At 37.8% G+C, this 12491-nt stretch overlaps 1 protein-coding gene across 2 annotated transcripts in view; it reads left to right on the top strand.

Moving 5' to 3' along the window:
- Nucleotides 1–12491, top strand: part of LOC124783422 (proteoglycan 4-like) — a 71601-nt gene that overhangs the window by 13190 nt on the left and 45920 nt on the right. For both annotated transcript variants that reach the window (XM_047254019.1, XM_047254020.1), the window contains exons 2-6: nt 1448–1583; nt 1666–1840; nt 1958–2120; nt 2764–2890; nt 5048–5228. In XM_047254019.1, coding sequence (XP_047109975.1) covers nt 1448–1583; nt 1666–1840; nt 1958–2120; nt 2764–2890; nt 5048–5228 — 782 coding nt within the window. The remainder of the gene's footprint in view (nt 1–1447; nt 1584–1665; nt 1841–1957; nt 2121–2763; nt 2891–5047; nt 5229–12491) is intronic.

A 12491-nucleotide genomic window follows, 5' to 3' on the forward strand; every position in this document is an offset into this window, starting at 1 on the left:
GAGTCGCCAGCAGATGTAGAAGTAACTTCAGGTGTGCCCCCGGAAAGAGCATTAGCACAGGTGACATATGACTTTTTGTAGATGATGCAGTTAGGTTTAATGAAATAGTGTCTGAAAAAACTTGCACAAATATTCAGTCAAATCTGGATCAGATTTCAAAATGGCAGGCAGTTTGCATCAAAGACACAGAAATGTAATATTTTGCATTTTGCAAAATGTAAAATTGTGGTATCCTATGACTACAATACGAATGGATCACAAATGGAATCAGACAATTCATATGAATACCAAGGTGTAACAATTTGTGGGGATTTGAAATGGAAGTATCACACTGCAAGTAATGTGAATGGTAGCGTATTGGGAAAACAGTCCATCTGCAAAGAAGATGGCACACGAGACTTGTGCGATCATCCTAGAATATCGCTTATGTGTGGGACGCATATCAAATAGCCCTAACCTGGGGTACTGAAAGTATGCAGAAAAGGGCAGTGTGGATTATGATAGATTTATTTGACCCATGGGAGAGTGCAACGAAAATACTGATTAACCAGAACTGACAGACACATGAAGACTGATGCCAACTAGCCTGCAGAAGTGTGCTTACAAAGTTTCAAGAAACATTTGCAGCCTCTTCTGCATTGCTCCACTAGGTACTGCACAGGCAAAATTAGGCCAACAACAGTGCTCACAGTGTCATTTATGCAGGCTTTCCATACCCCTTATGTGAGTTGAAGGTAAGAAACCCTAATTTGTGGTACAATGGGATCCCCCTCTTCCATGTGTTTCATAGTGACTTGCAGAATCTGACTGTATAACTGTAGAAGATTTAGAAGTTTAAAAAAAGTAGGGAGGCGTGGGGGAGGTTAAGAAAGTATCAGTAAAGCAAGGCAAATGAAATAAAAGTTAAAGTAAAATTTCATAAGCAGTGTGTGTGTTGCAGTGCCTTGGGGTTTTAGATCAAGGATTTACTTTAAGAAAGTCAATGTCAGAGCTGTTGTTTCTAGTTCATCTGTGCAAAACTTATATGCACTGAAACAATGCTATTTCATAAGACATTTGTTAAAGACATGCACTCAGAAATATGAATAACTACTGTTGAATATTCTGAGCTAGCCTTGTGTGTTTTTCCTGTTTCTGAGTGATTTGAGATAAAGTGGGAATAGTAGAAGGCCATAACTTGCTTGTCCCTTTCCATTGCTTAAAATTGGTACTTCATGCATTTAATTGAAGAATGTATGGCAACTGTGAAAGGAGTATTTGCATTATGAATATTAAAATTTACCGAATGGTTCCTGCTCTACAATGAATACATAAATACTTCAACCTGTGAAGGTGTTGTCAGTACTTTACCATAAATCACACAACATTATTAACAATTCCCATTTCATAATGAATGTTCTCTATTATATTTGTGATGTCATTAAAAGTGTTATTTGTTCCTTTTTAGCAACATCCTGGGTAACATTAGCCACAAATGACTCATATGCCTTGGGAGCACTTGTTTTGGGACATTCTCTCCGGAATGTTGGCACAATTCATCAACTGACAGTCCTTGTTACACATGGTGTTACAAAACCGATGAGGTAATTAGACTATTTGAAATATTACAGCCAATCAATCCCTAAACATTTGCTATTGTGTTATGCGCTATAAATGTGTTCCCAGGGCTCAGTTGTCAACTGTGTTCAACAATGTGAAAGAAGTAAATGTTTTGGATTCTCAGGACAAAGCCAATTTGGCTTTGTTGGCAAGACCAGATCTTGGCATTACATTCACCAAGCTGCATTGTTGGCGTTTAACAGAGTTTTCAAAAGCTGTATTCTTGGATGCCGATACTCTGGTGAGCAGTGCCCTGTAGAAATTTTTATGTATGTATGAAGATATGCCCATTTGCTTTTGTGCAAAGGCATCTGATAGTTTCTAGAATTATGTTTTAGTAATTATTTTTTTATGACAGGTTCTAAAGAACTGTGATGAGCTATTTGAGAGAGAAGAATTCTCTGCCGCCCCAGATGCAGGGTGGCCCGATTGCTTTAACTCTGGTGTGTTTGTGTTCAAGCCTTCAGAGGAAACGTACCAGTCACTCGTCCAGTTTGCTGTGACACATGGAAGTTTTGATGGTACGTCATCCTTACATTCTCATTGTCGAATTTGCCAAAAATGTGTTGCAATTTTGATGTGTCTCTTAACTTGTTTATATTTAATGGTAAGTCAGTAGAAAAGAAAAGTTTCCCTGATTTATTCTGCTTCCTTGATGCTTTCAATGAGGTCTCTGGTCTTCTGTTGTTTCAGAATCCATAGTCATCTTAGTCATGTCTCTTCTTTCTTTCTGTTTTCTAATTTGCAATATTCTCATTGATTTCTGACAAATATTGTGTTACTCCTATGTTTGTAAAACCTCATTTATAAAATTTCTATTTTAAAATAGATCTAATCTTTCATTATCTGTCCTATTCCTTTCTAAGACAAGTTTCCAGACTTGGCTTTTTTTATATAAATTTATGCAAAATGCTACTATGCTGTAAAGAGGGATGCCAGGAGTATGTTGTGCATATTGTGCGTAATAAATGTACTTGATTGCCACAGATAGCTTGAGGAAAGCAAATGATCCTTTTATCATGATGATAATGTTAAGGGGATCTGTTTCTCTTATCCTAGAGGAAAAATTGTATTTTTATCAGTATATGTTTCTCTTAGTGTTAGATGTAATTGATTTCTTAATCATTATTGTACTGGAGTTAAAAGATTGTTAATTTGAAACAGGTGGGGACCAAGGACTTCTCAATTCATACTTTTCTGATTGGTCAACAAAAGACATTAGTCGCCATTTGCCTTTCATTTACAATATGGTTTCTTCAGCATTTTATTCTTACCTCCCAGCTCTGAAACAGTAAGTTTTTCAAGATTTACTTTATAATAAATTCATAAATATTTCTTATTTTGAATAGCTTCAAATAATTTTGTTTTATTTAACCCTTTGTTTCCTGACATAAGATAAAATTTACTTTCTAACATTTTCTTTGCAGAATTTATGCTATTGTGGCCTCAAATGATGGTAGGATTTTTTGTAAAATTTTATTTTGTTTTTCACAACTTTTTTCTCTCCTGGTACTCAGAAGTACCGTCAGACTCCATGGACACAATCACAACATGCGCAGAAAAATGCTCCAATTTTTATAACTTGTACTTTATGCCACATAAATATTAAATATTTTTACATTAGAAAATTAATTAACAGAAATAGGATATTTCTGAATTTTTTTTAATTTTGCATAAATTTATTCTAGAGCAACTTCACAAAAAAAATGGTTCAAATGGCTTTGAGCACTATGGGACTCAACTGCTGAGGTCATAAGCCCCCGAGAACTTAGAACTACTTAAACCTAACTAACCTAAGGACAACACACACACATCCATGCCCGAGGCTGGATTCGAACCTGCAACCGTAGCGGTCGCTGCGGTTCCAGACTGTAGCGCCAGAACCGCTCGGCCACCAGCGGCCGGCACAACTTCACAGTACATAGTAACTTAGCTATACATTTTAGACAGTATATACATATCTCACATTTAGTGATACCTCATGAAAGTGTAGGAAACAGTTCTTTTTCTCATTTGCAGCACAAATACACTTTACATGTACTACATTGAGAATGTGGACTCGACAGAATTTTATTTTTCGCACACATTTCGCATCGTCCTCTTTTAAAACTGAACACTACAAAATGGTTCCCTCGGTTGCCAAGACGTACATCCTTCGGAACAGAAAAGCTATCCTTCCTTCTCTTTGGGAGAGTTATTTCATCTTTACCAGAGTTTCTCTTTTTGAGATTTGGCACTTGCTGTTCATTCATTAGCCCTAGTGCCACAGCACGCCTGAATTCCAGCAGTGGCAGTGCCCCATGTAGATCACTGAAAATGACGTAAGCATTGACAAAAGCAATTTCTATTGCTCCCCAGAAGAGACGGTGCCACCATTTCTTTGATCGCTTGTCAAGACCATACGTTGGACGTAATCTGTCTGCGTGATCCACACCACCCATGTTTTTATTGTAATCACATACAATAACTGGACATGGTGTAGTCATACTAGTTCCATCTTTCTGTTTTTTTGTCACTACGCTCTGTTCAGTGCCATGGAAGTTTGACGCAAAATACACTACTTTATTTTCCTTCCATTGAAATACTGTTAGGTCTAAAGATGACTCTCTGTGATTTGATTTAGACATTTTTCTTTAGGTAAATTCCCTGGCAAACCTTTCCTGTTTGTTCTAATTGTTCCACAGGCAAATGTATTTACGGATTTCTGTGTGAGAAAAAGTGGACAGAACAACTAGTGAGAGGTAACGCATTGTTGCTACAATAAAGTGTTTGCACAACCTGACGGTACTAATAAGTCCGCCTTATATTTTCCACTTTATCTCATTCACTTGTAATGTAATGCTTCAAACTATTATAAAAAAACAAAGAAGGTAAGTACGTACAATGGAAAACTCAACGATGTTCCAATAAATTGCGCACAAATTCAGGCAACACCATGGAAACAAGCACATACAGTCTTCTGTTTTCACAGCAGCGCGCGAAAAACAATTTCAAGCTCTGACCGCCAGAGAGGTCTATGTATTGCACAATAACATCTATGAAACAGTAGAGCAGAGTTACTGTTACGTACTGACAGGCTCTCAGATCACGAAACTGCACCACGAGAAAATAATGAGTCAAAACTTACTGGTACTTTTAAGTACCGTCAGGCAACAAAGGGTTAATATTTATTTCTCTTCATAAATAAATAATGGCACTTTCAAACAGAAAGGAATCTGTTTGTGACAAAATAATTTTTCTTAAAATAAAGCTATGATGTAATTCATTTCATTACACTGTGTGGGATGAGTTATTCGAATGCCATTTCTACATCATGGTTTGAACATTTGTTTGCTATGTCTTCTAGTATTACTTGATGTTTTATTTCAATTTCTTCAATGTGCTATTTAGAACTGAATTTGAATTGAAATTGGTAATGAGATGCATATTACTAAATAATTGTTTTTAGGTATGGTGACAAAGTTAAAATAGTTCATTTCATTGGTACATGCAAACCCTGGATGCAGTACTTTGACTCTGAGACAAAGAGAGTAAAAGCACCACCAAATTCCGAACACTTGCAGCCACTTCTTCAATTATGGTGGGACATATTTTGTAGTCGGGTGCATTCTGGCCTGAGTACGGACATGGTGAGTCATTTTTTTGTAAGCTTTCATTCAGTTCTGTGTTGAATTCTGTTGTGGAAACATTTTGCTACTTATTGCCTTGTGAGAATTGCTATTAATCTCCAGTTGTAAATCAATGCTGAATGTTTTGTACATTAACGAAAGATTTTCTTAGTAATTTTTGTTGTTTCATTTTCAAGCTTAATGTGAAAGAAAACAAGGTAAGTGCAGTGTGAAGAGAGCATTTTAGGAGCAGAGCATAAAAAAGTTTCTATGTTGTTGCTGAGTTAGATGTTGGCAGATAAAATCTGTAGTTTGTGGTAAAGTTAAAATCAGTATTGAAACTAAAGAGCAAAGTTTTTTTAGTAAAAACAGTCATGGTTGCTGTTACTTTTTATTGGTAGATGACAGATTTCAATCTACTACAGAGATTATCATCAGATCTGCATTCCTTGGGAATAGTAGGAATCACTGGTGTGGGGCAGGCTCATACGTGCTGGCGTTGAGGACACTGTACTATCACGAAGGAATGTAGATCTGATGATCATCTCTGTAGGAAATTGAAACTGGTTATCTACAAATAGGAGGTAACAACAGTACGCAACCACGACTGTGTTTGCTAAAAAAAAAATATGGTATTATTAAATTGCTGTTTCATGAAACAATATTCCAAAAAATTGAAAATAACAGTTAGAAAATTCCATATTTGTGCCAGAATTGGATGGAAATATCACACGCAGTACTGTTGTGAAACTAGTGAGACAGTGATGCACCAAGGAACAAAAGTGGCCACTGTAATTTTGGTTATAGATGAACATCTGTTTGCAAGACCATGGAAGCTTAAAAATGTAAGCACAAAGGACACGAAACAGGGACCTGCATATTAAATTTGCAGTAAGTTACAGTATGGAATAAGGTGAAAGGGGCGGGGGGGGGGGGGGGGGTGGACAATTGTATGTGAAGTGTATAGGTGTGTTAGGCTCCATGGAGATGGGACAGGACAGTTGACCGTCTTCTTGTATACAGTGTGTAACACGGGATACAAAGATAGCTCGACAAAAACACGGACTGAGATGTTTCCTCGGTTTGTGACAAATAAGATTACTTCCCAAGGCAGCAATAATTTATGCAGGGTAAAAGTGGTACATTTGGACTTTCTTGGAATAAATAATCCAGAGAAAAGTGCTGTCAAATGAATGTTGGGATGGAGTTCCACCCAAGAGGCCTTTCATCATTGCTGCTCACAAACTTGCATGATTACATTTGGTATAGAGATGACAAACATTGGACTGTGGAGAACTCGAGTAATGTTATCTGGTCAGACCCTGTTTTTGTATCTAAATGATACATGTCATGTTCACAATAGACTTTAGGACGCCTCTAAAGACCGAAGTTTAAATATGTTAGTAACTGGAGGGATTTCTATAATCTTTTACAGCTACTCAAGAATGGATTCTTTGAATCGCCTACAGATATTTAAAAAAAAAAAAAAAAAAGCATGCTTCATTCAACTGGTGTGCAATCAAATTTTGTTGCTTGCCTGTCACTTGAATAAGGATCATAAATTTCCAACCATGTTTTTCAAGATGACAATTTTGCATTCATCAGGCTAAAACTGTGATTGTCTCTCATTTAAAAGGAGCACTCTGGAGAAATCTCACTTTTGTACTAGCTTCAAAAGTCCTGCCCTCTGAACTTCATTGAATATCTCTGGACAGTTTTGAAAAATTTGTCAGATGTCACATCAGCCAACCTGCTCAGGTTTGCAAGGCACGAGTAATCGGGTAATGGCATCTCCTAACAGCCAGAAATAAGCAGTGAATGTCAGCTGCTACTGAGGCTTGTGTGCCCACTACACACTATTAAGATATGGTGACATTACTGTTCAATGTGCCTATGTGTTGTTCTTCAAAGTGGATTGTGGTCAACTGATTATTATGGTGTGTGTTTAAATCTTTTATGTAGAAGACTTATTTACTAAACAGCTCACTCATAGTTAACTGTCTTACATTTCCGTTTAAATGTTTGAATGTGTGTTTTTACTTTCAATTTTCTAACATTTTCACCATTAATACAGTCCTAGTACAAATAGCTCATTCATACTCCTCATTATTTCCTTGTCTCTTAATTCCTGTACTTCAATCTTTACAATTTTTTTGTTCTCTGTTTCAATTTAATTTATATTTGATAAATGTAAATAGCTACAGTGGTTTACATTTTTTTTTCTCTCTTGGTTATGGAAAGCAGTATAATTCACAGAAAATACAGATTCATGCAGCTTTGATTTTGCTTAGTACCTTTTAAGAGGGACTGAACAAAATGATTAGGTTGTGTTGTGCATTGGGTAACTACTGTGAAATATTCTGGCAGATTAAAACAGTGTGCTTGCAACTCAGACTCGGAATCTTTGCCTTATGCGGAAAAGTGCAGTTTGAATGGTAGGAGATGAGATACGGGTGGAAGTCAAGCTATGGGACAGGTTGAGTCGTGCTTGGGTACGTCAGTCAGTAAAGCACTTGCTGCAAGAGGCAAAGGTCCCAAGTAAGTCTCTCCAGCTGGCACACTGTTTCAGTGTGCCAGGAAGTTTCATATAAATGCATATCTAATACACAAATGTGCCTAGATTTTGTGATTGTGTTGGAGAATGCATGAAATCATTCTGAAAGAACCTCTTGAATCAATAAATTGGTGAAGGAATGTTTTGTAACAAACCCAAGACAACAGAATTTATTTTCCAAACTTTGCAACTATATTTCCTATATGGAAAGTGTTTTAAGTGCTTCATAAAGCCCTCACTCTCATCAGGCAGAACGCTCAAAAATTTTGGAATTTTTTCGCAAATGCTCTTGGAGAGGCAACAGAGATGCAACTCATATGTACACTAAATCTGAATACAAAGTCTGCCATGTTGCAGCAGTTACTGGATTGACATTTTCACTGTCACGTTGCTATATTTATTAGCAAATGTATATTTTTATATTCATGATTGGCTAATTTAGGCCTTAAGCCATTTTAAGTGGTTCTCTATAAATTTCAAATCGTACATTGTATTTCAGTTACTGCATACTTCCACGTCTCATGCGCAAATGATCCTCTTGGATAAGTTAATATGTACATGAGCTATGAAAATTCGATAAGTGTGGTACTTGATGTAAGATCTGTGATATGTGGATTAAACTGGATACAATCAATAATGGATACAGAAATTCTACATCAGAAATGGAAAATAAATAAATCTCTTAAGAAAAATGCAATTTTTTTCTACACCTTGGTTGAATCGAACACTATAGAAAGCACCTTTAATTTGGAGATAGCAGAAGAATCTGATCGTAAAGTAAGGCTTTACAAGAGCAGACTCTATGAGCAACAAGAATTAGTCCACAGACATAGTAACCTTAACCAAAGTATTTTATGTAAAAGTTAAAAGAGCTATCTTTGTAAAATAGAACACTGTAAAAGACAAATGTAGGTAACAGTAATTTATCACTGTACTCTTATCCTTCAACAAAATGGTGTTCCTTTTCAAGTATAAAAAGCACACTGAATATTCTGTAGAAGCAATGCAAATTTCTGCTTATCTAGAAATAAACCTTCACATAGGTCTGAAACCTACTCTTGGAAATTATGTGACATAGTGTCGACCCCAAAACCTTGCCTAACATACCTATTTTATCAGGAACATTTCAAATAACGCCCACAAATGGTTTCTCCCCCCCCCCCCCCCCCCAAACGCGCGCACACACACACACACACACACACACACACACACACACACACACAGGTCTTGTGTGAGATCAGATGGGGGCACTGCGGTGAACAGGGAAGTGTTTGAATCGTGGATTCCTTGAGAAACGTTTATTTTGCACCCAGGTGCAGATCTTGTTGTAGCAGAGCAAATCTCAGTCTGAGAACTTCTATTAGCTTCTTAAATACAGCTATGGAAAGCTGACTGCTCTGAGTCAGTCTGTAGTTACAACTTCTACATCAATACTTCACATGCCATCTGATGGTGTGTGGCGGAGCGTACTTTTGGTACCACTAATTGACCTCCTTCCCTGTTCCACTTGCAAATGGCATGTGGGAAGAATGATTGTTGGTAAGCCTCTATATTAGCTCTAATTTCTCGAATTTTCTCATTATGATCATTTTGCGAGATGTATATGGCAGGAAGTAATGTGTTATCGGACTACCCATAAATTACTCTTCGAAATTTCAGTAATGTAAGCCACTTCTTTCATGGATGAGTTACATTTCCTTAAGATTGTTTCTACGAAGGTGCCTGGCACATACCTTTCCTACTATTTGTTTTGTGTGTTCATTCCACTCAAGGTCAGTCTGGATAGTTATTTCTAGATATTTTACAATAGATGTTACTCAAAGCAATTAATCAACAGTGTACTTGTATAACAGTGAATTTCTTGTATGTATGTGCAATATGTTACATTTATTAATGTTCATGATCAACTGCCAGAGCCCTCACCATTCATCAGTCTTTTGTAGGTCAGTCTGCACATTGATATGGTCTTAGGGCATTGCTACTGTCTTACAGACAATAACATCACCTACAAACAGTTTTAAAAGCTTCCAACTCGTTCTACTAGATCATTTATATACATTGTAAAAAGTAAGTCTTGTCACATTTCCCTGGGGTACTCCAGAAATTACCTTTACGTCTCTCTTTTGTGATCCATAAAGAGCAATGTGTTACTTTCTATCTGCAAAGAAATCTTGAATCCAGTCATAAATCGGTCACGATACTCAATAAGCTTGTAATTTTTTTTTTACTAGATGACAGTGAGGGACGATGTAAAATGCCTTCCTGAAGTCAAGAAACACTGCATCAACCTGAATGCCACCATTGTCTACAGCACTATTGGTCTCGTGAAAGAACAGAGTGAGCTGAGTTTTGCAGGATCTATGTTTATAGAATCCATGTTGATTTTTATAGAGCAGATTTTCATTCTCCAAAAATGTTGTAATTCTTGAGCATGTAATATGTTCCATAATTCTACAACAGATGGAAGTCAACAGTGTAAGCCTATAATCATGTGCACCTTCCTACAATCCTTCATGAAAATGGGAATGACCTGCACTTTCTTCCATTCGCTAGGTACCTTTCGTTTCTCCAGTGAACTATAATGAATTGCTTCTAGGAGAGCAAGTTCTTTTGCATAATCTTTGTAGCATTTTACAGGTATCTCATCTGGTCCTGTCTGCCTGCTTAGCTGAGTGGTAAAGTGATTGCCTCCCATGCAGCGGGCCTGGGTTCAGTTCCCAGCTGGGATGGAGATTTTCTCTTCTCATGGACTGGGTGTTGCGTTGTCCTCATCATTTCATCCTCATCACTGGCATGCAAGTCGTCCAGTGTGGCATCAACTGAAATAAGACTTGCACTCGGCAGCCAAACTTCCTCAGATGGGGGCTCCCGGCCAACAATGCCACATGCTCATTTCATTTCATATGGTCATGAAGCCTTTCCACTATTAAGAGATTGCAGTTGCTTTTCTATTCCATGATCGGTTCTCAATATCTGCCATTTGAACATTCATTTAATGTTTGGAAGGAGGGACCGTGTTACAGCCTTCTGAGGTGAAACAATTTCAGAAGACCGAATTCAGTATTTTGCCTCTCTCTCTGTTATCTTTTTGTTTCAGTGCCAGCATGGTCACTGAGTGACTAAACAGGTGATTTTGAACTGCTTACTGATTTTACATAAGACCAAAACCTTTAGGGTTTTCAGTCAGACCAGTTGATAAAATTTCACATTGAAAGACATTGAATTTTTGTGTAATTGCTCTCCTTACTCATTTTTGCTTGATTTGGCTTTAGTTTGTCAGCTAGGTTTTGACTTCACTTGAATCTGTGATGCTCTCTTTGTTTACGCAGCAGTTTTATGACACAGCAACTGAACCACGGTGTGGTTTTCCCCAGCCCTTAAGTTCTTGCTTGGAACATATTTGTCTAAGGCATATTGAATGATGGTTTTGAGTTTCTTCCATTTGTACTCCACATCTTCTACCTCAGCACTGAATATTTGATATTGACTATCCAGATATCTCTGCTATTTGTATCTGTCACTCTTGTGAAGTAAAAGTCTACTCCCTTCTTGTTTAACATTCCTTGTAATACCCATAGTCATAGTTGCTATCAAGGCCTTATGATCTGATATCTTCCTGTACATTAAACTGTTTGATAAGTTCAGGTCTAATTGTTGCCAAGGAGTCTAAGAGATTACCTTCTCAAATTGACTCTCTAACTATCTGTTCAAAGTAATTTTCGGACAAAACATTGAGAATAATTTCAGATAAATCCCTGTGTCTGGCATCATTATTCAAAGCATGACTGTCCTTGCCTGGCAAGTTGAAGACACCTCCTATTAAAACAGCATGAGCAGGTTATTAATGATATGCGTGTTTTCCATGAAGCACTCTTCCACTACAGCTCCTGATCCATGCAGTGTATAAAAACGTCACATCACCATTTAAAGTACTTGATGCTTAAATTCACCCAAATTAACTCTCATTTGGAATCCTTGATACCCTCCCTAGATATTTTCGGTTTCTGCAGTACAATGCTGCCACCAGTGGTGAGTAACCTTACGATAAACATTCCATTTTGAAGTTAAGATGTCGTTGCTATTCACTTCTGCTTTCACCTGACTTTGTCCCTAATATTATGCCTAAGCAGTGGGCGTCTTCATGCTGACATGTGCCACTATTTGCAGAGCCTCGTCCACATTTTGGATGAGACCCCACCGGCATACGTACTGAGTGCACACTGTCATTCTTTCCCTAAGGGGTTCCATTGCCTGCCTATGTTGGAACTCCCAGTGATTAACATAACCCAGTCTCTGCACCTGTCTGGACTGGACAGGAAAATCGGCCACTGGTCCAACGGGAGAGGCATCTTGCCCTGGTTCAGAAATATTATCGACAATGGGTAAAACTGCATACTCGTTGCTAAGGTGTAAGACACGAATTGTGCATCCCCGTTCCCTATTTCACCTCCCACACAGTGGTGCTTTAACTTACCATGTCCATCACTCACTCGCAAGTGAAGACAGACCAGTCAGATGTTGTGTATCGGAAGTTGCTGCAACATCCAGATTAACAATGGATTCCAGTGGTGCCAAAAGTGTCATGGAGCCTCATTACTGGTGCTCCAATGTCACTGCAGCTATGAACAGTATCCAGAAGCCTCCTGACAGTGGCCATCGCAGCTTCCAGCTGTTTACGGACAGCAGCTAGTACTCTTTGTGTCTGCTTACTAGAACTGTCCCCATCCATA

Source organism: Schistocerca piceifrons, chromosome 1, assembly GCF_021461385.2.
Source record: "Schistocerca piceifrons isolate TAMUIC-IGC-003096 chromosome 1, iqSchPice1.1, whole genome shotgun sequence".
Lineage (NCBI taxonomy): Eukaryota > Metazoa > Arthropoda > Insecta > Orthoptera > Acrididae > Schistocerca > Schistocerca piceifrons.